Source organism: Mus musculus, chromosome 17 (assembly GCF_000001635.26).
Source record: "Mus musculus strain C57BL/6J chromosome 17, GRCm38.p6 C57BL/6J".
Classification (NCBI taxonomy): domain Eukaryota; kingdom Metazoa; phylum Chordata; class Mammalia; order Rodentia; family Muridae; genus Mus; species Mus musculus.
Genome location: NC_000083.6, coordinates 29,195,143 through 29,221,639, shown reverse-complemented (window position 1 = coordinate 29,221,639; position 26,497 = coordinate 29,195,143). Strand labels below are relative to the sequence as shown.

General features: G+C 50.8%; 1 protein-coding gene across 3 annotated transcripts in view; it reads left to right on the top strand.

Moving 5' to 3' along the window:
• Positions 1 to 26,497, top strand: part of Cpne5 (copine V) — an 81,270-nt gene that overhangs the window by 16,151 nt on the left and 38,622 nt on the right. Inside the window, exons 4-9 of one of the 3 annotated variants that reach the window (NM_001360239.1) lie at positions 9,889 to 9,992; positions 11,911 to 11,950; positions 12,140 to 12,216; positions 16,892 to 16,951; positions 18,735 to 18,785; positions 19,072 to 19,135. In NM_001360239.1, coding sequence (NP_001347168.1) covers positions 9,889 to 9,992; positions 11,911 to 11,950; positions 12,140 to 12,216; positions 16,892 to 16,951; positions 18,735 to 18,785; positions 19,072 to 19,135 — 396 coding nt within the window. Of the gene's footprint in view, positions 1 to 9,888; positions 9,993 to 11,455; positions 11,472 to 11,910; positions 11,951 to 12,139; positions 12,217 to 16,891; positions 16,952 to 18,734; positions 18,786 to 19,071; positions 19,136 to 26,497 lie in introns of those variants that run through there. The other 2 variants (XM_006524251.1, NM_153166.2) reach the window with 2 other exon arrangements.

Genomic DNA, 26,497 nt, shown 5'->3' with positions numbered 1-26,497 from the left:
AGAAATGGGATTTGGACCTACCTATGCAGGCTGGTAGGAAGTGGTGGCTGCTGTCTTCCCCCCTCCTCGGCCTCCTTGCCCCTCGCTGAACTCCCAGGTCTTCAGATGCAGAGAAAAATGAGCTAGCGGAATATGGCAGAGACAAGTGGCCCCAGGAGGCTCTGTCTTCCTTGTATGACAGAAACACTGCCCACCTCCCCCAACTCTAGAAAAGGCTGGACTGAAATGAGGGGCGGAGGGAAGGGTTATTTTCTTCTATGGTGGGAGCATGCAGTCTCTTTGGCTTATTGCTGTGGCTGTCCAGGATGCCTGAGCCGGCTGAAGGTTGAGTCTGCTGCTTCTGCTGTTTAAAGTAGGCTAATGAACAGGACAGGAAAGGGTTGGCTGAGACCGTGGTCTTCCTGGACAGGACAATTTCACATCATTCCTCTGCCTATCAACTCCTGGGAGAGAGGTACAGGGTGGGTGTGGGTGTGGGGGCTCTGCTTGGTGTCCTCTAAAAGAGCGAAAAGCCTAGGTTCTTGGGGTTCTAACATTAAGCCCCTCAGGAAAACGCCATCATGAAGCCGGGAAGAGCAGGCCAGGTGCCAGACTTAGAAGCAAAGGGCAGGGTGGGTAAACTGAGTCTGAGAGATGGAGCTCCCTCCACGGAGGCTGGCTCCTGTGACTCGTCACTCTCTGAGACTTGAAATCCATCGACGCGCAAACCGGATTGCCAGGGAAGCGTTTAGCCTGCTTAAGTGGACTAATTACTTCTGAGGCCTTTCGGCCGAGCTTCCAGATTTGAGTACCAGGAATACACTCGTGGCTCGGTGATTCATTAGAGCAGGTCTGGGAGGACCTCTTCAGAGGGGCACTGCTTTGGCGGACTGTTAATTACATTCTATAATTGAAAATAGTCTCCATTAGGTCCTGGGCCTCCAAGCGTCTAAGCTTCTTTGGTTCCCTTCCCCCATTCCCATCCGGCCCCAAAACACACATGCAGGGCAGGGCAGGGGCACCCCTGAGCTTGGCTCAGGGCCTCAGGTCTTTGTGGAGGTCAGGCCTGGACTGAATTCCACACAGAGAAGATGAGGGTATGAATGGCCTGTGATGGGAAACAAGATGTCAGCAGTAAAGATTCCTTGTGTTCACACAGGATAGTAGCTGTGGAACATTGACTTCAGGCCTTGCTGCTGGCTCTCTTAGTTAGTTGTTTTGTAGCACACAGCATATGCAGATGCCAGCAATGCACCAAGGGAAGCAAAGAAGCTGAGGAGAGTGAGTGGGGACCCGGGTGTGTGCTGTGTGTGTGTGTGTGTGTGTGTGTGTGTGTCTGGTGTCTCTGTGTGTATGTGTGTGTCTGGAGTTTGAGGCTAGCCTGGTCTACCTAGTGAATTCCAAGACATCCAGGGTTGCATAATCGAAAGACCCTTGTCCAAAAACCAAATTCAAAAAAAAAGATTACATTTATTTGAGTTGGGGGCAGGGTTTGGAGGTCAGAGGACAACTTCTACCCTGTGGGTCCTGGGGTTAGAACTCCATTTAGATCTACTGATAGGCTCCTTTACCGATGAGCCATCTGATTGGCCCTCTTTGGATTTTTAAAAAGATCTTTTAAAATTGTGATTATTTATGTGTGTAGGTACGTACACACATATATATGCCCATATGTGTGTGGGTATGTACACACCACGACACACGTGTGGAAGTCAGAGGACTGCTTGGCATTGCTTCTCTCACCGTGTAGGTATCAGGGATTGAACTTAGTGATCAGGCTTGGCGGCAAGCACCTTCATCTATTGAGCTCACTACTTGATGTTTTTCAACCCCGTTGGAACCCAATATGCAAGCCTCATGCTTCAAGAGAAGAATGTGAGCCAGAGACCCTGCAGTCCTTTCTGGCTCCACATCTAGGTTGGCCTCAGGCTGTAGCATGAAGGCGCTTTACCCTGCCTTTGTCAGAGGGGGCATTTAATTTGTTCAAAGCACTGGGTTTCAAGGAAGTCAGGGACATGACACCAGCCCACGGTAGCAAAGATAGTTGTGGGAGCAAGAAGAGGAACGAGCAGGTCCATCTAGGCCTTGTGTCCTTGAGGGACATAATAAAGGGGTGGTGGGCTAAAGAGATGGTGTTGGCCACTCTTGAGCAGGACTTAGGTTCAGTACTCAGCACCCACATGGCACCTACTCTTACCCGCGTTCACGCAACCGGCCAGGAAGAACGCAACAAACCAGAATCTTCTGCGGCAAAACTTTATTGCTTACATCTTCAGGAGCAAGAGTGCAAGAGAGCAAGAGCTCTATTGCTTACATCTTTAGGAGCCAGAGCGCAAGAGCGCAAGAGCTCTATTGCTTACATCTTTAGGAGCCAGAGAGCAAGAGAGCAAGAGCCAGAGCAAGAGAGAGAATGGCGAAACCCCGTCCCTTTTTAAGGAGAATTATTCTCCGCCTAGGACGTATTACTCCCTGATTGGCTGCAGCCCATCGGCCGAGTTGTCGTCACGGGGAAGGCAGAGCACATGTAGTGGAAAACTACCCTTGGCACATGCGCAGATTATTTGTTTACCACTTAGAACACAGGATGTCAGCGCCATCTTGTAACGGCGAATGTGAGGGCGGCTCCCCACAACCTACAACCACTTCTGTCCTTGCTTCTGGGGGAATCGATGGCTCCTGTGCATGTGTATCACACACAAACTCAGAGGCGCACACATACCCAGAGCCTTAAACTATGTCCATTGTGCAACTCCACAGTAGAAAATCCTCATCCCTCTGGCTTCCCTAAGAAGTGGGTGTCCCTTTCCAGAAGGCAGAACCACCTTGGCAACTGTGCCTGTGGGTTTATAACCAGGAGGAGGCAAGCCACTCTCCCTAGCAGAACCTTGGATGTGAGCTAAGCCTGCCAGGACAGTCAAGGGTGGAGACCATCTTGAACCTACAGGGTGGAAAGGAGGAGGCTGCCCTCATAGGCCCCGCCTGTCTGTTTCCAGCTGATTTTAACCATTTGGGTCATTTTTATGCCTTCTGAGAAAGCCCCATCTTCTCAGCACCTAAATCTGTCACCGTATTTTATGAAAATTGACTCTAAGATGTAATTTTAGCCCAGGAAATTGAGCAGTATCTGCATCAGGCCCTGCCTGGACCTCCTGCGCGTCCTCAGGTGGCCAGGGGACAGAGTCTCAGAACAGATCATTTGAGAAGAAAAGCTTTCAGGACTCCTGCATTTGAAAGAGGGGAGTCCCACCCCCCATCAGCTGATTGTCCAAGCTGAGGTCCCCATGGAGAAGAGGCAAAGCTTTGGGTGTTCTCATCACCCCCAAACCATCTGTAGGGCATGCAATCCAGGCTACCACCACAGCTGCTCTCAGCTTCTGCAAGAGCACTACTCAGTGAGCAATCCAGACCATTTAACATCTGGACACCAGCTGGGAATGGTGGCTCGTGGAAATATTCAGACTGATCTTTCGTGCTGCTAGACACGTGCCTTCATGTGGCCCTGTTCACACACACACACACACACACACACACACACACACACACAGCTGATGTTGATTTAGTCTGTTGAAGCTGCTGTAAGGAAAACACTGTAGATGGAGTCCAGTTCTGTTTCCGTTGCTGTGATAAAACATCCCAACGGAAAGCTGCTTAGAATCCAGGCACCATTAATGCCATTAATCCCAGCACTCGGGAGGCAGAGACAGACACATCTCTGAGTTTGAGGACAGCCTGGTCTACAGAGTGAGTTTCAGGCAGACAGTGCTACACAGAGAAACCCTGTCTTGAAAACCAAAAAATGAAAAAGAAAAAAAAAAGAAAGACAAAAGGTAAGTTAGGGGAGGAAGGGTTTACTTCAGCTCACAGATTGCAGTCTGTCATCTTGGAGGCAGGGGGCAGGAACTTCAAACAGCTAGTCATGCCCCATCCACAGTTAAGACAGAGAGAAATGAGGGCAGCCGTGCTTTGCCCTCAGTTGCCTTCTCTGTTCTCTCACACAATCCAGACTCCCGCCAAGATGGTGCCACCCACTGCCAGGCTGACCTATGTGGCAGGTGTTTTCTGCTTCTTTTATATTGAGTTTGGAAACACTGGTGTCTCTCTCAGCTCAGAGTTGGTGATGAGATTTTTTTTTAATTTATTTATTTATTTTAAAGATTTTATTTACTTATTTATTTATTTTGGTTTTCCGAGACAGGGTTTCTCTGTATAGCCCTGGCTGTCCTGGAACTCACTTTGTAGAACTATTTATTTTATTTTTATGAGTACACTGTAGCTGTCTTCAGACACACCAGAAGAGGGCATCAGATCTCATTACAGATGGTTGTGACCACCATGTGGTTGCTGGGACTTGAACTCAGGACTTCTGGATGAACAGCTAGTGCTCTTAACTGCTGAGCCATCTCTCCAGCCCCCTTGTTTGTTTATTTGTTTGTTTGTTTGTTTGTTTAACCCAACCAACCGTGTGATTTTATCATGTGTCTCTCTCTGGAGTCCCATCTTCCATTCAGCATGGGACGATCACGTATTACAGTCTGATGTCAGCATCCTGGCCGTTTCCCGGGCCTGGGTCACCTACACTTACTATCCACGTGAGTGACAAGCAGCTGAGTGGGAAGGAATGCTGTGATCTCTCCTTGGAGACCTTTCTCCTCACGGACCTCAGGCATTTTGCCGATGAGCCCCTATGCACAGTCTGAGGAGGATGCTTTTAGACCTTTGGGGCCATTGAGGAAAAGTGCCACACTATGCCCGACCATCCAAGCTCTGTCTCTGGGATCCGTATGGGAGAAGGGGATAAATGATTCCTAAGTTGTCCTCTGACCTCTACACACACCATGGTGCACACCCCCCTTCACACACCAAACACATGAGTGTAATAATTAAACAGACAAACAAACCACCCAACCCGCTTTGGCCTGACAGGGCACTGTCATGGGTGTCTCTAAATACCCTATCTCTGCCACTTCATCCCTGGGCCTTAGTTTTTGTTATTAGTAAAATGGGATCCTGGTGCCAGATCCCTTCTGCTTTGGCAGGGGTTAAATGGCAGGATCTGCAGGTCCTCGGCTCACGGCCTGCTGTGGGGTCAGGTGAGCTCCCTGGTGGAAGGTGCTCAGCCTGCACACACAGCTGGCAAGGGTGCTTCCTGAGAGAAGCCGTGCTTTATCCAGGAGGTATGCCAATAGCACACTTGCCCGTATGTTTGGGGTGAGCATGGGCGACAGTGGTCCTGGGGACTTTCCCTGGGCTCAGCTGCCCTTCGGACTGGGATTTCCTGCCCTCACCCAATCCCACAGCCTCTCGAGGCCAGGGTGGGTAGAGCAGGGTGAGAAGATTGGTTTGCTGGTGGCTTGGCAGCCAAGTTCATTGGCAAATGGCTATTCCCCCAGGGCTGGGACCATTTAACAGATTATGTGGAACAATGGCTAATTAGGAGCTGAGGGTTTTTGGCAGGAAGTCTTTCATTATGAGCTACATAGAGTCTTGCATCCCGGCTAGAGAGGGCACCTTCTCTGTCCTGCTCCAGCGGCAGGACAGCTGTTGAGCCTGGGTCTTCTCACTCAGTCGGTGTTCCAATCACCTCCCCCCAACTTCCCCTATCCTCCACACCTTGATGCCCAAACAGAATAAAATATGGTATAGGAGACACTGAGCCCCAGAGCACCATGACCTCTTCTGTTGGGAATTCCATCCTCTGAGCCCAGTTTGCTTTGCAGTGACCGGAGGGGGCTTTGTATCTGGGCCATACAGTATTCCGGACTCTTCTGGTGAGAGAACTTTCCAGACTCAAAACGCCAGCAGGCCTGGAATGGACCTGGACCCTCATGTCCTCCCGTGCCTCCAGGTGCTCAGCTCCCAGCCTTGAAAAATGCCCTTCCTTTCCCTGTTCTCCAGGCAGACGTGGATCTTGGTCTCTAATTTTAATCCTGGTGAATGTGATTCACGACCTGCCAGGGCTGGGCTCAGCAGCCAGGCTTTCCAAGTGCCTGCTTAGGAGCCATCAGTACTCTGTAAAGATTGCAAGGCAGCTGGATAGAGAGCAGGTCCATCAGCTCCCGCCCTCCTGACCCAGCCAGCTCAGGCACTGGCCACCAGGGGTTCCATGGATGAGCTTGTGAGGTCAGAGGACAGCTTTAAAGGTGTCAGTTATTTCTTACCCTGTGGGTCACCAGGTTTGGTAGCAAGCACCTTTCCCAGTTAGCCACCTCGAGGGTCCTTACCCATTTCTTAGGTGACACAAATGTTACTCAGTGGACTTAAGCAGAACAGAGTGAGCATAAGGGGCTGCTGGAGATTATTTCTGTGAGAGAAAAACCCACGTTGGCATCCTCGCAGGGAGGAATCTGCCTCTGACGTGTAGTGGGAAGGTGTTCGTAGGGGTTTCTTTTGAAGGTCTGGGTGGGATTGAAGGTGGGTTGTTCAGGGACGAGCCACCGTGAAGAGCTAGCTGTTCCCACACTGGGCCTGCTGGGTCAGTGAATCCTCACTGGGGTGTAAGATGGAGAGTTTGTGGTACTGAGAGAAGAGCCCTCCTAGCACCTGTCTGCCTGCATTTTCCAGGGTCTTCCACAGCCTGTAGCCAAGCCACTGTCCTGACAGGCCAGTTGCCCCGGACCTTATGTGAGGTGAGGTGAGACCCTTGGCTGATCAGGGTCTGCTCTGACGAGCTCTGATGAGGACACGTGAGCATGAGGGCTCACCTGTTCCCAGAAATACCAATTCTTCTGTATAGCGGAGCCCCCTGGGAACCACTTAATTCAGTCCCCAAAGCAGTTTCAAGGCTTGCCTCCCTTTGAGGGTCTACTGGTCAGGATGATCTGAAGTTAATGCCGCTTAATTGGTGTTCTCGGGGCTTAGTCATGGGAGCTCATGGGAGCGGCTTCCTCGAAAAGCTTCACTGGGTCTGTTGCTAGGGACAAAGCCTTTCAGAGGGTAACTGCTCTTCTTTCCGGGGCGTCTTTTGGCTTATGCTTTTGATTCTCTCCCCAGGAGGCATCCCAGTCCTGAGGTCAGGGAGCCCCCTCCCCGACATTGCTCACCCCTCTCGGAGTAGCCTGGGAAGGTTCTCTAGCTTTTCTGCATCTATTTCATGTACTGATTTCCTGGCTCAGCACAGCCAAGGTGCATTTGGACCCCTGTGCTTGTGTGGGGCTTGCTTAGGGTTCATGGTGCACATGCTACAGGAGAGACCCTCTCTCTTGTCTCAGAGCCCAGAGCTTAGACCAAGCAGTGGTTCCGAATGGACTAGCGTGGTGGACAGGTGATTCTGAGGAAGTGTCCGGGCTCCAGGTTGAGATGGTGAGGGGCCTGGCCTCCTCCCTGCTCCCCTAGGATGGAAGGATGGAATGGGATGCACACAGCAGTTAGACTGCAGGCAGGCTTTGCTGCTCATACTTCATCTCCCCAAGGCCACTCTGTCTGGAGAACTCTGCAGTTCTATGTGAAATAATACAGCGTCCAGGTTGACACCCCCCCCCAACACACACCATTATCCATCATTTATTGTATTCTTGCCTTCATTAGCCAGAGTATGCATTGAGCCTGACAGGCACCCAGTGGCCTCTTAGAATTTTAAAATCTGTGTTTCAGCACACACACACACACACACACACACACCCCTTGCTGTTATTAGTCCAACTAATGAAAAAGCTTCCTTAGCAGGCCCCTGGGCTGTTGATTTCACAGTTGCAATGTACATATGTTAATTATGCCCGAATCCCAGCAATCCTTCAAGCCCCTCCACTTTCCAGGGACCTTCGGAGCCCCCCCTCCCATCCTGTTTCCAGGGGAACCCCCGTCTCCTTCTGCAGCAGAAAGCAGTCTCCAGGGAATTCCCCCCTTGTTGAAGCGTCAAGTGCCATTTTCAAAGCAGCCACTGTCATCCTCCCTGCCGGGCAAGGGGGGGGTGTCCGTGGACTGTGGGCTGGGGGTGGGCCGTGGAAGTGGGGTTGTCTGTCAGCCCTGGTAGGGGAATGCTTCAGGCTAGAGGCATTGAAGGAGAACAGCAGGAAGTCTGATCTTTCCAGAGAATTCTCTAAGACATAAGTGTTTACCTGCAGGACTCCCGCAAAGAAGCCATTAGGGGAAATTTTCCTTTTGTCTGAAGCCGGGAGGTTTACTTAGAAGGGGCGGGGAGCTTGTAGGAAATCCTTTGCAAAGGGTTGCATGTTTGTGACGTTGTTATGGAATTTATAGGAGAGACAGGAGCTGGGTTTTATTGAGGCTAGAGTGTGGTGTTCCCCTACCCCCACCCCCACCCCGAACCCATTGCTTGCACACAGCAGGGCTGTCCTCAGTCCTTGGAAAATAATCCACCTTCTCTGATTTTCATTTGCTTAGGTGGCTCCTCCCTCCAGTCAGGTGAGGTACAAAAAATATCCTGAGTTTCTCGCTCTGTGGCTGTGGGCAGGTTACCTAACCTTGCTGACTTATTTCCGTGTTCATGAGCCGGTAACAGCCCTCAGAATTTTTAAAGAATTAAACGAGATAGCTTAATGATCCCGTTGATCAATGAACGGGAGAAGCTGGGTAAATGTTAGTTTTCTCCCCCCCCCCCCCCCCCCCCCGGCCCAGTCCTCATTCATTAGCGGCTCTCAACCTCATCTGCTTATTAGCTGTATCTAGAGACCCTCCCGGGAGGATGTACAGTTGTTTGGGCCCCATGCACATCGATTCGACTTTAACTGGCCTGTGGGATGGCTGAGCGTGGATATATATATATATATATGTTTTTGAGACAGGGTTTCTCTTTGTAGCTCTGGCTGTTCTGGAACTTGCTCTGTGGACCAGACTGTCCTCAAACTCACAAAGATCTGCCTTACTCTGCCTCCCTGGCATGATCAAAGGCATGTGCCACTGCTACCTAGAAGGGATGTGGGTTTTTTGTTTGTTCTTTTGGTTTTTTTGTTGGTTTTTGTTTTGTTTTGTTTTGTTTTGTTTTGTTTTTTCGAGACAGGGTTTCTCTGTGTAGCCTTCCCTGGCTGTCCTGGAACTCACTCTGTAGACCAGGCTGGCCTCGAATTCAGAAATCCACCTGCCTCTGCCTCCCAAGTGCTGGGATTAAAGGCATGCGCCACCACCGCCCGGGGTAAGTATATATTTTTAAGCACCTGTTAAAGCATATATATATGCTCATTTATTTTACTCATTTCATGTTTGTGTGAATATACTCACACAAACATGAAATGAGCAAACATCCATTTAATTTGTCACACCCCAATGAGACAGCAAAGACAGCACCCAGCCAGGCACACAGTGACTCGGACATAAGTGTATGGGTAGATTCAGTGTGGCGACGCTGGCCAGGTGGGAGCCAGTCACGAATTGCAGACACTGAACTCACACATATGTTTATGCAGGTTGGGTAGGAGCTGGCTGCAGTGTGCACTTGTCTACGGAGGCTCATTAGTAACCCACTCTGGGCACTGAGCGCACTTCTTGCCTGCAGTTTGCAGAGTAGCTTAGTCAAAGAAGACTCTGAAAGAGGAGCAAGCAGCACTCCTCCGTGGTCTCCGCATTAGCTCCTGCCTTTAGGTTCCTGCCCTGCTTGAGTTCCTGTCTGACTTCCTCCCTGAGTTGTTTTGGCCATGACCTTTCACCATAGCAATAACAGCCCACTGCCTGGTCGGGGGTGGAGGGTGGGGCAGACAAAGGCTAAAGGCAAGATAGACCACACAGGGTCACTCAGATATGACACCATCTACCCCTGGAGCTCATGCCTGGAAAGGGAGGGAGGGAGGGATCTAGGGATCAGAGAGGAAGCCAGGAGAGACGTTTTCACGCCTGTAGGAGGCAGAGCCCAGCGTGTGGGCTGGAGCCAGAGCCCAGCGTGTGGGCTGGAGCCAGAGCCCAGCGTGTGGGCTGGAGCCCACAAGTGCCCCCACACCTCACCAGCTCATTCTCTCGCAGTTCGGACGCACCGAGGTCATAGATAACACGCTCAACCCGGACTTCGTGCGCAAGTTCATTGTGGATTACTTCTTTGAGGAGAAGCAGAACCTCCGCTTTGATCTGTGAGTGGAAGGTGGGGCTCATGCGAAGGGGGTGGGAGGGGAGTTGTGGGACTGGGGCCCTGGTGACAGGGTACAGGTGGAGAAGCAGGGATATTCTGGGAGACCAGGGAGATAAACATGACAGATGACATCTACCCCAGCCCTGCTAGGGTGTGGGAAATGGGGTGTGTGCGCATGCCAGATCTTATCCAGCATTTGCCTCAATTAAATGGGGGTGGGGGCGAGGTGCCTGACTCTGGGGAGCATCCATTGAGGCGATTCCGGCTTCCACCTCTGAGCCTTTTCCTCCCTAGCGTCCAAGGTACCTGCTGGCCTCTCCCTATGGTGTAGTGGTGTGTGTGTGTGTGTGTGTGTGTGTGTATGTGTGTGTGTGCGCGCGCGCGCGTATCTAGTCTCCCTGCAAAGGTCACAAAACAAGTAGGGCTCTGCTCTCTGTGTGTCCACCAGAAAGAGGGACAGGGCCATCAGAAGGGCTTGCCCTCTTGGTGACTGGGCAGGGAGCTTGTGTCATTTCCAGCTGTTGTGGGGGACATGAGGTGGTTTGTAAAAGGCCAGTGTCCTGGAGAAGAGTCAAAAGTGTGGGGAAGAAAAGGGCTGGAGCTTGAGGGAATCTGGCAAAAGTGTGTGTGAGTGTGTGTGTGTGTGTGTGACCTCTGGCAGGGCTGAGCATGAGTATATTTTTTTAAGCACTTGTTAAAGCATGCATTAATATATTTTTTAAAATATGCATGTGCATGTGTGTGTTCGAGTGTATTTGTGCACACGTATGGGTATGTCACACATGTGTGTGTGTGTGCAAGTGCATGCATGCACATGTGTGCCTGCGTGCATGAGCATGTATGTGTGTGTGTGCATGTGTGCATGCATGTGTATGTGAGCATTTGTGTGCGTGTGCGTGCGTGTGTGTGTGTGTGTGTGTCGCGTGGTGACAGTCTGGTGAGGCCAACTGTCAGGACAAGTGGGCAGCAATCTCCAGCCCTCAGCAGCCTAGAACAGAGGAAGCTGCTGGAAGGAAGGTTGTAAGATCCTGGGAGAACGGGCTGCAGCTCAGCAGCCGACTCCACAAGGGGCCAGCCCAGCTGCAGGACCAAGCTGCCTGCCGCCCACTCAGGTGGAGGTAGCCATGCCTCCCTTTCTTAGGAGCGACCAGCTCAGTGTAGAGGCAGGCTCCAGGTGAGGAGAAGATGTGAGGACAGAGCTGCCAGACAGGCACCCATGAAGCTTGGGGGACAGACAACTGGGATTGATGGATAGGGTGACCCAGTCTCCTGTGGTGACCCAGCCACCTGTGGTGACCCAGCCACCTGTGGTGACCCAGTCTCCTGTGACCCAGCCACCTATGACCCAGTCACCTGTGACCCAGCCACCTGTGGTGACCCAATCTCCTGTGACCCAGCCACCTATGACCCAGTCACCTGTGACCCAGCCACCTATGACCCAGCCACCTGTAGTAATCTAGCCACCTGTGACCCAGCCAGGGTACAGGGTTCACTTGTGTCATTCATTCTTAGTAAGATAGAACACACTCACAGGGAAGGGTATTTATGTGTGTGTGTGTGTGTGTGTGTGTGTGTGTACATGCGTGTGTGCACATGCGTGTGTGCGTGGCAGGGTATGGAGGCCAGAGGACAGTTTGTGAGAACTGGTTTTCTCCTTCCTTCATGTGAGTCTCGGGGACTGAACTCAGATCACCAGGTTTGGCCGAAAGCGCCATCTCACTGGCTGAGAAATACCCAACTCCTAAGAGGCTCAGGTTTATCTTTAGCCCAGTCTTCACTGAGGTCAGGACAGGATGAGCCTCCAAGACTCCCAGTGCTCACACTGACAGAGCCTACTTGAGGGGTGGACTCAGAGTTGGAGACAGGGTTAAGTGGGATGTCCCCTGCCTGCCTTTACCATCTTTCTGTGTTCCCTGTAGCTACGATGTTGACTCCAAGAGCCCGGATCTATCTAAACACGTGAGTTCCGCCCGTGAATGCCCAGCGAGCTCAGGCTGTCTCTTAAATGTCATATTCTGGCTGGGCCCTGGGCTTCACTCAAGGGAGAATGTATCCATGGTTGCATGTGGTCACTTCAGTGGGGGCAGTGGGGTGGCTGTGAACAAGAGATGAGACTAACTCTCATCTCTTCTGCCCTTGAATGTGTAGGACTTCCTGGGCCAGGCCTTCTGTACCCTTGGAGAAATTGTAGGGTCCTCTGGGAGCCGTCTGGAGAAGCCTCTCACGTAAGTGTAGGGAGGGTACAGCCTGTCTGGGTGGCACCCCGTGGAGTGAGCCATCTTGAGCCTGCGTCTCATCCAGTTATTCTGGAGGAAGCCAACCAGGCTAAGTTATTAGAGCTTGTGTCCCGTGGGGTGGGACAGTGGCTGAGAGCTATCTAGTCAGTTTGCAACCCCACCACTCTCGCTGTGTAAGGAAGAGACCAGAGAACAGCAGAGGAAATGATTCACCAAAGGCCACACAGCTAGCAAGTGGGAAATCTGGGATTCGAACCTGGCCTTTATTTGCACTGCCTATAGGTATAGGCCTGAGCTGGGAGCTAAAAACAGGCTGGGGCTGGATGCAGTGAGGCCTTCTCACCTCCCGTCTATGACAGTCTGTAGGACTGGGTGGCATGGGGCTCGTGAGGAGAGCTATTATTACTCTGAAAGATCTCTGGAGTCTCCAGGATTCCCACATGCTGCTGAGGGTGGCTTATCATTATTCCAAGGAAGCCCTAGGAACAGGGCCCCAGCACCAGAAGGCACAGACTGGGGCAGGTGTCCAGGCCACAGGGCAGAGCATGCAAGAGAGAAGATTCAGGCTAGGCCAAGCATGGACCCCTCACTTGCTTCTGCCAAGTTTCTTTTACATACTATAGTTCGTAACTGTAGTGTGTGTGTGTGTGTTTCTGTGTATATGTCTCTGTGTATCTGACTGTATGTCTGCACTGTGTGTGTATGTATGTGTGTGTGTCTGTGTATATGTCCCTGTATGTGTGTGTAAGTCTGTGTGTGTGTCTTTGTAGATATGTCCCTGTGTATGTGTCTGTTTATATATATCTATATGTGTGTCTCTGTGTATATGTCTCTGTCTGTCTGTCTGTGTGTCTCTGTGTGTAGGGTTTAGACAGTAGACTCTTTCTCCTAGACACTCAGTAACTATATAGTAGCATATCAGAACCTCAAGAAAAGTCTCTTTTCCCCCTCAAAAGCCCCCTCTCTGGGTCCCCAGAAAATAATAATAGCTGTCATTTATTGAGATGGGGGAGGAATAGGTTTGGAGCTTAAAGAATTTGGGGAACCTTGAAGAAATTGTGGCACAAGAAGTCAGGGATATACACACGCAGGCACACACACACACAGGCACACACACACACACACAGAGACACATGGGAAAAGCAGTTGTCACTCTGGCATGAAGAGAGAGCCCCAGCACCACATACAAACTAGACGGGCATGGCAGCCTAGGACTCCAGGCTCCCAGGCATAGACAGGAGGTTCTCAGAACTGGCCAGACAGCTGAGGTGCAGATCTTGGGGCTCAAGTGAAAGCTGCTGCCTCTTTATAAGTTGGAAATTAATGGAGGAAGGACCTATGTGTGCTCCAAAGGCACACACAATACACATACACGCCACATGCACATATACACATGCGTGCACACATACATACAAGTGCACATGCATGTACATGCACACAGTGCACACACATGCACACACACACATGTGCACACATGCACATACCTGTATGTGCACGCACACACACATGTGCACACATGCACACACCTGTATGTGCATACACACACGACATGCGCATGTGCACATGCCTACACACACACACACACACACACACACACACACACACACAAATGATACAAATTCGCATTTGCCTCATAGTCCCAACATATCTATAACTGATCCCTTAAAAATAACAACAGTGAGCCAGGCGTGGTGGCACACACCTTTAATCCCAGCACTTGGGAGGCAGAGGCAGGTGGATTTCTGAGTTCCAGGCCAGCCTGGTCTACAAAGTGAGATCCAGGACAGCCAGGGCTACACAAAGAAACCCTGTCTCAAAAAACCAAAAATAAAAAAATAACCAAACCAAAACAGTATGTAGGGTCTGAGCTGCTCAGCAGTCAAGGGAGCTTGCGGCTCTTACAGAGGACCCTGAGTTTGGTTCTCAGGCCCACATCAGACAGCTCAGGATCGCCTGTAGCCCCAGGCCCAGAGGATCTGAAACTTCCTTTCAGACTCCAGGCACCTTACTGCAATGCATACACACAAATAAAAAGAAGAGGCATTTTTAAAAAAGATTTTATTTATTTATTATATGTAAGTACACTGTAGCTGTCTTCAGATCTCATTACAGGTGGTTATGAGCCACCATGTGGTTGCTGGGATTTGAACTCAGGACCTCTGGAAGAGCAGTCAGTGCTCTTAACCGCTGAGCCATCTCACCAGCCCAAGAAGAGACATCTTTAAAATCAAAATTTAGATCTCATACGTCCTTGGAGGCTAAGAACAGCATATAGTTGCTTTTTATTTAACTCATTTAGGTTTTTATTGTTTGTTTGTTTGTTTTACAAAAACAACAATGATTTTGGAATTTTAGGGGTTTTGTTTTGTTTTGTTTTTGGTTGGATGTTTTTCTTGTTTTAGATTTTTCTGGGGGTGTTTTTGTTTTGTTTTGTTTTTCGAGACAGGGTCTTTCTGTGTAGCCTTAGCTGGCCTGAAATTCACCATGTAGACACAACTGAATTATAGATTTAAGGACACCTAAAAATTATATCCAGCTAACAAGACTGGAAGGATGGCTCTCGGGTTATGAACACACACTGCAGCCGGGTGACTCACAACCATCTCCAGCTCCAGCTCCAAGGGACTAGGTACCTCTGGCCTCACAGGCACACACGCATACGCGCACACTCACACACACAGAGTTAAAAATAGCAAAAAACATCAAAAAAGAAAAGTAGGGTTTTCCCAGGAGAAATCACAATTAGCTCTTGCTAAGAAGCATTCTTCTTTCATTCAAATTTACACGTTTTTAAGTTATTTTTACTCATTCTTCGACACGCGCGTAATACATTTGGATCCTTTTCACTGCCCACTGCCCGCACTCAGCTTCTGGTTGAGGAGAAGCCCCGGAGTTTGCTCCCAGCTCCCACCTGGGTCCAAACCTAACCTGTCACAGGTCTGCTTTCTGCTTGCTGGATGGATAGGGGATGGAAGGATCCTTACCCCACCCCCAGCCCCCACCCCCAGAAGATGAGCCCCAGGACAAGATCTGAACTGTAGCGGCTCCGGAACACCTCAGAGGAGGCAGGTCACACACCCCCACCCCATCCCCCGAAGGTCTTGTGTGTCTAAGTTTAGCTGTTCATGACTCAACCCCACCGCAGCTCCTATTTACTGCGCATCTATTCTGGGACAGACATGAGGGTCAGTGCCTTTCTAGTGAAAGCAACACAGGGAGCCCTCAGTGTTTATGGGATCCACAAGCATGCACACCATGCACTGGACGTGCACTGCCATTGGCCTGGTCATTGTTCCTGGGACAATACTGTGCAGCAAGCCTGTGCCGTGAATTTCCTCTGCCTTAGGTGTTCTAAAGCTCCTAAGGATGATGTAGCATATAGGATGTGCCAGACATGGTGGAGTATACGTGTAACCTAGCCCTTGCGCGTGGAGGCAGGAGGAGTTCAAGGCCACCCTCAGCTATAGAAGCTGAAGGCCAGCCTCGGCTCCATGAGACTCTGTTCACTATTTATTTCTAAGTAAATAGTAAAATAAAACACATGGAGGTTGTGCGTGCCTCATATTTAAATGATATGGTGGCAGCCAGGTGGTGGTGGCACACGCCTTTAATCCCAGCACTCCGGAGGCAGAGGCAGATGGATCTATGAGTTCGAGGCCAGCCTGGTCTCCAGAGCAAGTTCCAGGACAGCCAAGGTGATGCAGAGAAACCCTGTCTCTAAAAACAAAGCAAAAACAAACAAATAGATTTGCACATCCAGAGGTTCTGTTGTCACAGAGGGGTCCACGAACCAGTTCCTTGTGCCTATTAAGGGATGATGGAATTGGTTTGGTTTCCTTGTGTTTGAGGGTGGAGGGGGGTGTTGTTGTTTTGAGACAGGGTTGCACTACAGGGCAGCCTCGAACTCAAGATCCTGGGATCTCAAGTGGACACCGTCACATTGAGTTTCTTCTGAGCTTTGGAGTCGTCGCCCAGGGTCTTTTTCTGTAGCCCAGGAGGGCCTCAAACACATCTCTCTGCCTCAACCTCCCAAATGCTAGAATAGTGGGCATGAAAGGCCGCACGCAGCCAGCTGTATTAATTCACTAAGGTGTTGATGTGATCACCACACTGAGGGACTTAGTGAGAGAAATTAAAAACTTCACACTTCTGGAAGCCAGAAGTTCAAATTCAAGGTGCCAACTGAGCTCCTTTCTGCTGAGACTGCTCTCCTGATGTGGGTACTGGGAACCAAACTTGGTTCTTCTGGAAGAGCATTCCTGGCTCTTAACTGCTGAGTCACTTCTTCGGCCCCTTTAAAGGTTCTATCTCCAAATATAATCCCATGAGCGCATTTGGGCCTTCAGCATCCAGATGGGGAGGGCCAGTGAAACCACTGAGGCCCAGTGATGCAGTCTTCACTTCAGCAGGTTTCAGGGTCACCCAGGGCAGAAGCTGGTCTCCACCCTCAGAGTTTCTGGCCTAGTAGGTCTGGATATGTTTGTAACACCTTCCCAGAGGACACTGAAGCCTTGGAAGGTCTTCTGTGGCCTGGACTTTTGGTCCTGTTTTAATGATGTCCAGGGCAGACACCTGGCTCCGGGCATCCATCTGTCTATCTGTCCTGGCCTTTGAAGACTGGTCCTGGGCTCATGCATAGCTTTCTCGTCCTCTGTCTCCACAGGATAGGAACATTCAGCCTCAACTCCCGGACAGGCAAGCCTATGCCCGCCGTGTCTAACGGGTAGGTCACCATGTCGCTGTGGCTGTCCTGTCCTGTATTCAGCCCTCTCTACAGAGGCTACTGCCTCTGGGCCCAGCTCCTGATCTACTGTTAATCCCTGGATAGGAAGACAAAGGGTCCTAAGTCCCTTTACCAGGTCTCAGGCACCCTCCTCTTCTACAAAAGCCAGAGCTGAAGCCTGCTGAGGCCTGGTGGCTCTTGGGATTTTAGGGAGTAGGGTTGGGCTCAGAAGAGCAAACTGTCCCCAGGGTTAGCAGGCCTGGGACCTCTCAGTCTCCTTTGTCCTTCCAAGTTCTGCCCCATTCCCTCCCTAGCCCCCTTCCTTCATCTAATATCCTTATTGACCCCTTATTCTCCATGCTTTCCCTCTTCAACACCGAACACGAGCTGCCTTCTCCCTGTGAAGTCCATTTGGCTCAACACTGCCTCCATAGCTCGCTGCCAGCTGCAGAGGGTTGTGCACTTTGTCAGTCTCCACTCTGGCTTCATGCTTTGGGTTAGCCTCATCAAAATGTGACCAATACAGACCCTCCGTGGTCTTCCCTCTCCTCTCCTGAGGAGATTCTCCATCCTAGCTTCTTCTCATACCTCGTGGGCCTAAAGGGCCTTTGGGGCTGAACAAGGGAGTCCCAGCTTCCTGCATATGTGGAAGGAGCCAGATGTGGACTCCCTCACAGCTGGCGCCCAGTGTGGCTGCTGGTTTAGGAAGAGAGTGGGTACCATGATCTGAGAGAGAACAAAAGCAGATGTAAGAGAAGGGAAGGAAGGCCAACCCTGTGGGAGCAGGCTAAGGCAAGGGAGGAGGGAAAAGCAAGATTAGAAATAGAAGGTGAGGGTCCAAGGCAGAGCAACAGATGGAGAGCCGGGGGCGGAGGAGGCTGCTACCCAGCATCCGCCTGGTTCTTACCAGGCCAGTGCTCGGGGAAGGACTGCCCAAGAGTAAGGGACAAGTGTTGGCACTGCCACATGCTGGGGGCAGGTGTGGTCCCTACTCTGCTCACCGGATTTGGAGAGATTTGGTTTGTTTCTTCAGCCCTAGGAAGCTTCTCTTCCTCTCATTCCTCCTCAGCTGGGAACCTCCCCATCCAAGAGTTGATGCTGGGGAAAGTTCGGTGGTTTTCATAGGGTTCCACACAGCACGCTGCTGCAGTCCTGGGCTGGGCAGGAGCTGGGGTGTGGATTTTACAGTGCCCCTCAACAGTGAGGGTAACTGCCCATCTCAGGCCTTCTCTGCACAAGGCACTGTGTGTGCATATTAGAAAAACAGATTCTAGGTCACCCTGGTATATGGGCAGGGACAGAAGAGTAATCTTTGAACTCTAGTCACAGCTGCCCCACAGCCTCACATATGATTCTCCCTCTCAGTGACCCTGAGGTCCTCCTGACTGAGTCTCAAACCTTAGAGTGACATGGGCTAGTCCTTGGGGCATTCCCCCCCCCCCCACCTACAAGGGGAATAGGGGTGGAGTAGCCGGAATAGAGCCCTTCTCCAGCGTGCCTTTCTGAGGGGGCTTCTCCTCTGTAGATGGTCTGTCCCTCTTTGTCCTGCCTGGCCCCTCACTAAGGAGAAATGAGTTATCTCTTGTCCCTAGAAGGCCCCAGCCAAGGAATTGAAAGGGAGGTAGCTGCAGGCGAGAGCCAGGAAGAGTCCCCCCTCCCCATGACCATGCACACCCTCAGCTGCTCTTCAGTAGTGAAGGAGACTGGCTCAGAGCTGGAACATCAAGGGACCCTGGGTCAGCCGGGTACAGGGTGGCTAGCCCACAAGGTCTTTTGCCCACAGAAGTGGTCTTTGGATGGAAAGCTCCAGAACCACTGGTCCGGAAGCTTCCGGGTGAGTCTGGGTGCTGTTGCCATTCTAAGACCTCCCCGACGGGCCTTGGGAGCAGGGGGCGGGGCCACTGAGGCTGGGGGCATGGCCCCAGCCACACAGGGCTTGGCCACATTGCCCAGGCACTTCTGAAGATTTTCTTTCTCAGGGGTGTTGGGGCAGATGCCTAGATGGCACAGGGTGGGCATGGGAGTGGCTGACCCAGGAGTGTCAGGTGGTTGGTCTGTCCTTGTCTGGCTTGTCATTGTTTTGTTGTTTTGTTTTGTTTTGTTGACCTCTTCTCCTTCAGTGGTGTCCCAGGGAAGAAATGTGGTACCATCATCCTGTCTGCAGAGGAACTGAGCAACTGCAGGGTGAGTAACAGAGCCTATTTCTCCGTGGACCTGGAGGGAGCCAGGTTAGACCAGGCTCCTCCTGACCTGGCTGGCATGAGACTGTGATACTGGAGCTAGAAGATTCCATCCTTATGGTTGAGCAGAGTGAGACCCAAGGCAGGAAGGACCAGCCTACAGTCTGCACCACAGAGCCAGGCTCCTTCCAGGCTCTCTCACAAGTTCCTCAGCCCAGACTGCCCCTGGGCACTTGCGATTTGTTGTCACTTTTCAGTTTTGTTTCGGCCATAAAGTGACACCCTCTGTGGCACGATCAGTTTTGTCTTGAGCATGGGGTGACACCCCCTGTGGAATGGAGGGGAGAAATGTGTGTGTGTGGCCATAAGTGTGGCAGCCTTTGGTTTTGACTCTTGTGTAGGACTGTGGCGAAGCAGGCAATAGGGGTGGCTCCCCACACCAAGAAAGGGCTCAGGGCTCTGACGGCTGATGACAGGGAGACATGTAAAGATGCTGTACTGACAGATGTTGCCATTTGTCAACTGATGAGCGGTGGTGTTGTAGTTTGCTGTGGTAAACACCATGTTGGAAATGACTTGTGGAGGAAAGAGTTCATTTTACTTTATAATCCTAGGTAACAGTCCAGCATTGAGGAAAATCAGGGCAGGAGCGCAAGGCAAGAGCTTGAAGCAAACACCGTGGAGCGCTGTTTACTGGCTTATTCTCAGGATAAAGAGCGATGAGTTTCTTATAGATCCCAGACCCACCTGCCTAGGCATGGCCTCACCCACAGTGGGCTGTGCCATCCTACACCAATTAACTATCAAGACAACCACCAGCTCCCCCAGAGCTGGTGAGGCGAGTCAGTGGTTAAAAATGTGTATTCTTCTTGCATTGGACCTAAGTTCAATCTCCAGCACTCATTCATGTCTGGTTGCTCACAACTGCCTGTAACTCCAGCTCCAAGGGGATCAGATGTGTCTGGCCTCTCACAGTACCTACAGTCAGGTGCACACACCCATACACATAATTAAGTATAATAAAAAATAAATAGCAAGAAAAGAAAGAAGAAAATGCCTCACAAAATGGCCACAACGTGATGGAGGAAACTCTTCAGTTGAGGGTCCCTCTCCCCTGGTGACTTTAGGTTTCTGTAAAGTTGACAGTGGATGCTGACGATGACAGGCACTCACACTGGTCCTGAGATGTAAGACGAAGCTCAGTTGTTCATGGGAGAAGGCCTTGAGCAAGAGTCTTATTTTACCAGAAACGACAGCCTCTCTCTGGGACAACAGGATACAGAACTGGACTCTATTCCAGGTCTAGCTGACGCTAAGATCAGGGCTTGGGTCCTCAGGCCACCCCAGCTAGGCATCCCTGAGGTCAGTGAGGAACCTCTCATGGAGCGAAAAGCAAAGTGACAACTCAAGGCCAAGCCTGGGTGCAGGGACAAGTCTCCTCTTTCACTATAAAACAGAGGGGAAATAAGACTTCCTGACCTTCCCAGATCAGAGAAGCCTTCCCCTAGTATCAGCCATGTCAGAAACTATATCCACCATGTTAGAAACTATGTATCCACCATGTTAGAAACTATATATCTAAACTGAGATGGCTCAGTGGTTAAGAGCACAGACTTCGCTTCTGAAGGTCCCGAGTTCAAATCCCAGCAACCACATGGTGGCTCACAACCATCCATAATGAGATCTGAGACCCTCTTCTGGTGTATCTGAAGACAGCTATAGTGTACTTAGATATAATAATAAATAAAAATCTTAAAAAAACCAAAACTATATATCCACCATGTTAGGAACTATGACCGAGCAAGTTAGGTCATAATTAACCCCTTTTATAATAATAACAGTGAGTCGGGTGTGGTGGTACACACCTTTAATCCCAGCACTCGGGAGGCAGACAGATTTCTGAGTTCGAGGCCAGCCTGGTCTACAAAGTGAGTTCCAGGACAGCCAGGGCTACACAGAGAGACCCTGTCTCGAAAAACAAAACAAAAAAAAAAAAAAAAGAAGAAGAAGAACAACAACAACAACAATGGAACACATTTAGAATCAACATGGTAGCCAGGTGTGGTGGCACAGGCCTTTTTAATCCCAGTACTTGAGAGGCAGAGGCAGGGGGATCTCTGAGTTCAAGGTCTGGATAGCAAGAATACATAAAGGGATCATCTCATCTTAACAAAACAAAGAATCAGAGAGATGACACTGTAGTTAAGAACACTGGCTGCTCTTGCAGAAGACCTGGGTTTGATTCTCAGCACCCACAATATGGCTCACAACTATCGATAACTCTAGTCTTCGTGGCTTCTTGGCTTCAACTACCTCTTCTAGCTTCTAAGCCCAGAGCCTCAGGGTTCCTTGGCTGTGGAGCAGTTGGATTAATTAACTGATGCTGTGGATGAAGGGGACAGGGACGGGGATGTTGTTCAGGAGGGGCTGTGCAGGAACTGCTTGCTGGCTCCGTTTTCCCTGAGCTCACGGCCCCCTCCTTGGTTTATCTTTAAGTACCACCAGCGAGGGCACTGTGGAGTGTCTAAGCTTAGGGGGCTGGCGCTGATGGTTTCCCAGCAGCTTGTAAACATCTTCCTTTACCACCTTAGACCCCCTCCCACCTGAGATTCCCTCCTCCCTCCCTTCCTCTTCTTCCCCCTCCTCCCCGCCCTCCCCCCCCCCCATCCTTGGACACTGCAGTTTCCTTGCTTGAGGCTCTTGCCCACACTGGGGGGGCTTGGGGGCTGCCTCCCCCACCAGAGGCTGTCAGCTCCTTTTTCTTCTGGCACATCTTTGGCTGAATTCTCTCTTTCCCTAGAATCCTTGCAAGGAACCGACTAATTCTTAGCATCTGGCTGAATTAAAATAATTACATGTGAGCAGCTTTGCAACTCAGGCTTTCAGTGGGAGGATCAAAGGGAGAAGGCGGGGTCTGGAGTGGGTCTGCAAGGCGTGGGGCTTCCTGCCTTCAGCCTGGAGCCTGTGTGGGTGGCCAGGGACGGCAAAGGATGAAGCAGTTACCAGCCTGTGACAGGCTTACTTTAGTAGGTAAATGAAAAACCTTGCTCATCAGAATATTAATGCCAAGAAGGTTCCTACAGTCAGATTTGATGGAAGCATATTTGGGATCCTTGTGTAGACAGGGTGAGCCTCAGCTGTGCAGTCACCCTCACTTCCCCACGCCCACTGAGGAGACTGACAGTTCCTTCAAGGTCTTCAACTTTGAGGCTCGCTTGTTGACAAATACACCCTGTGCTAGAGATTAAGCCCAGGACCTTGCCCAGGCTAAGCAAGCACTCCACCGCTAAGCTATATACCAGCCGTCTTTTTTATTTAAAAAAGAAAAGAAAAGAAAAGAAAATCAGGGCCCGGTATGGTGGGGGCATACCTCTATCTAATCCCTGCTCCTCAGGCAGAGGCAGAGAGGCAGAGAGGCAGAGAGGGAGAGAGGGAGAGAGGAAGAGAGAGGCCCAGAGAGAGAGGGAGAGAGGCAGAGAGGCAGAGAGGGAGAGAGGGAGAGAGGAAGAGAGAGGCCCAGAGAGAGAGGGAGAGAGGCAGAGAGGCAGAGAGGGAGAGAGGCCCAGAGAGAGAGGGAGAGAGGCAGAGAGGCAGAGAGGCAGAGAGGGAGAGAGGAAGAGAGAGGCCCAGAGAGAGAGGGAGAGAGGCAGAGAGGCAGAGAGGGAGAGAGGGAGAGAGGAAGAGAGAGGCCCAGAGAGAGAGGGAGAGAGGCAGAGAGGCAGAGAGGCAGAGAGGGAGAGAGGGAGAGAGGAAGAGAGAGGCCCAGAGAGAGAGGCAGAGAGGCAGAGAGGCAGAGAGGGAGAGAGGGAGAGAGGAAGAGAGAGGCCCAGAGAGAGAGGGAGAGAGGCAGAGAGGCAGAGAGGGAGAGAGGCCCAGAGAGAGAGGGAGAGAGGCAGAGAGGCAGAGAGGGAGAGAGGAAGAGAGAGGCCCAGAGAGAGAGGGAGAGAGGCAGAGAGGCAGAGAGGCAGAGAGGGAGAGAGGAAGAGAGAGGCCCAGAGAGAGAGGGAGAGAGGCAGAGAGGCAGAGAGGCAGAGAGGCAGAGAGGGAGAGAGGAAGAGAGAGGCCCAGAGAGAGAGGGAGAGAGGCAGAGAGGCAGAGAGGCAGAGAGGGAGAGAGGAAGAGAGAGGCCCAGAGAGAGAGGGAGAGAGGCAGAGAGGCAGAGAGGCAGAGAGGCAGAGAGGGAGAGAGGAAGAGAGAGGCCCAGAGAGAGAGGGAGAGAGGCAGAGAGGCAGAGAGGGAGAGAGGCCCAGAGAGAGAGGGAGAGAGGCAGAGAGGCAGAGAGGGAGAGAGGGAGAGAGGAAGAGAGAGGCCCAGAGAGAGAGGGAGAGAGGCAGAGAGGCAGAGAGGCAGAGAGGGAGAGAGGGAGAGAGGAAGAGAGAGGCCCAGAGAGAGAGGGAGAGAGGCAGAGAGGCAGAGAGGGAGAGAGGGAGAGAGGAAGAGAGAGGCCCAGAGAGAGAGGGAGAGAGGCAGAGAGAGGCAGAGGCCCATGTGGAAAAGCAGGTACATGGTAAGTGGGGTTCAAGATAGGGTTTCTATATGTAACCCTGGCAGTCCTGGAATTTACTTTGCAGACCAGGCTGGCCTTAAACTCAGAGCTCCTCTTCCTGCCTCTGCCTCCCAAATGCTTGATCAAAAGTGTGCATCATTATGGCTAGCTGGATTTTGTGAGACCTCCCAGCAGGGGGATTCGGGAGACTTGAGGGTGGTGTTTCTCCTTGCTGCAGACTTTGGGAGAGAACAGTCATTAGAGGGAAGGAGGGAGACAAGAGGAAACCGGGTGGTAAAGTGGCTATGGAGCACAGGTCCTCCGACACGCAGCTGCATGCCGGCATCATGAAGGGTAGGGAAAGAGTGTTGTCGGTGCTCAGACAGACATGAGAATCCTCCCTAAAACACAGCATATAATTTCTTAGTCTCAGAAATAATTTTCCCTAGTTAAATACAAACAAAACAAAACAAAAAGACTATCTCTGATGCTTAAATATATGTGTGCATGCGCAATTAGGTTAACCATATTAGCCATTGGGAGATGGCTCAGTGGTAAAGTGCTCACTGTACAAGCAAGAGAGCCACAGTTCACGTCCTAAGGATCCACGCGGATGCTTACTGGGCACGGTAACCCTGTAATAGCAGCCTCTGAAGGGGGATGTGGACCACCCCCCACCCCCCAGGGAGCAAGCAAGCTAGCAACCATAGCCACATTAGCCAGCTCTAGGTTTGATTGACACCTGCCCCAGAGAATAAGATGGTGAGTGATAGGGAAAGCTTCCCAACATCAACCTCTCTACACACTCAAGCACATAAGTGTGTGTATTTGAACACGTGTGTCCCTACACCCATGTGAACACACATACACATGGACACACATATGGAAATGAAAAGGAAAAAAAATAACATGTAATTCTGCACAAGTTGAGAAATCTAGAAAAATTACCCAGAGAGAATTATTGTTGACATTTGGATGCCTTTTTATGGCTATATATATATATATATATTTGGTATAATTTGGTACCTAGTTGCTTGGTGGTTTTGAGACAGGGCCTCACTGTATAGCTTTTACTGGTCTGAAATTCCCTCTGTAGACCAGGCTAAACTCAAAGATCCTCCTGCCTCTGCTTCCCGAGTGCACAGATTAAAGGTGTGCACTACTGTCACCCAGCCAGTATGGTACCTAGATATTGGACTATAAGTTTCTGTCAATAGTCTTAGAAATGTTATTCCTCATTGTGTGGGTGGATACATCATTGATTGAATATGGCTCCTTCTTCAATACATTTAAGTAACACTTCATTGAGCTTCCTATATTCTTTTTTTTAAAAAAAGATTTATTTATTTACTGTATGTATATGAGTACACTGTCATTATCTTCAGACACACCAGAAGAGGGCATCAGATCCCATTACAGATGGTTGTGAGCCACCATGTGGTTGCTGGGTATTGAACTCAGGACCTCTGGAAGAGCAGTCAGTGCTCTTAACCGCTGAGCCATCTCTCCAGCCCCCTTATATTCTTTATTTATTTTTATCTCATGCGCATTGGTGCTTTGACTGCATTCGTATCCATGTGAGAGTGTCAGATCTTGGAGTTACAGTTATGAGCTACCATGTGGGTGCTGGGAATTGAACCCAGGTCCTCTGGAAGAGCAGTCAGTGCTCTTAAGCACTGAGCCATCTCTCTCTAGCTCCCATATATTTTCTTATTTGATTGTTTTTCATCTATCTATTCACTTATTGTGAGTGTGCACACGCATGTGTACATATCACACAGCAAGCCTAAGGAGTCCGTTTTCTCCTTCCACCACGTGGAGGCGGAAGACCAAACTCAGCTTGCCAGTCTTGACAGCTGGCACTCAGTGGGTAACACGGGGTCATCACAGCAGCCTGTAGTCACTGTGGATGGGTTTGCTTGTTGTTTGTTTTTTTGAGGCACTGTCTTATTCTACCCAGGTCTAGAACTCCTCTCAGTCCCTGATTGCTCTGCAGTTCCCAGCACTCCTCCTCCTGGGATCACACACATGCACTGCTCTACCCAGCTCTTGGCCTATTCTAATGGTTCCTCTTTCCTCCCAAGCAGTGGATTTAGGTCAGCTTCCCAGATGTGCAGGCACAGTGAGTGGGAGGGAGAGTGGTCAGTCGAAGGCTTTCCACCTCCAAAGGATCGAATCAACAGACATGCAGCTGATTGGATTATTTGAGAACGTGGCCGTAACCACAAAAATGGTGAGGCAGCTTGACCCTTGACCCCAAGGCCCAGCCACAGTCAGTGCAGCAACAAAGGCTCCACCTCCCCAGGCTACTGTGACCACCACCTGGGTCTGAATGGCTGTCAGCACAAAGCCTCCTCAGGGGCCTCCCCTCCCCTCTTCTCTTTAGCAGTGCACCCTTCCTTGATGGGGTGTAGTTTCAGAGTCCTAGATAGAGTGTGTATGTGTGTGTGTGTGTGTGTGTGTGTGTGTGTATGTGTGTGCGCGCGCGTGTGCATACTGTGTGCATGTGAAGACCAAAAGATAACCTTGCTTGTCAGTTTTTAGGAGCTGTGCATCTTGGGTTTTCAGACAGGCTCTCTCACTGGCCTGAAGCTCCCCATCAGGCTAGGCTGGCTGGCCAGTGAGCCCCAGGGATCCCCGTATCTCTGCTTCTCCAATGCTGGAGATTGCAAACTTGAACCACCATGCCCAACCATCTACCGTGGGTGCTGGGATGTGAATTCAGAACTTCATGCCTGTGTAGCAAATGCTTTACTGATTTCCACCCCCACATGCTCGAGTACACAATCTAGATTCAGGGACACACACACACACACACACACCATGCAATTTTGGGATGTGGGGGGTGGTGGCTTCGAGACAGGGTTTCTCTGTAGCCCT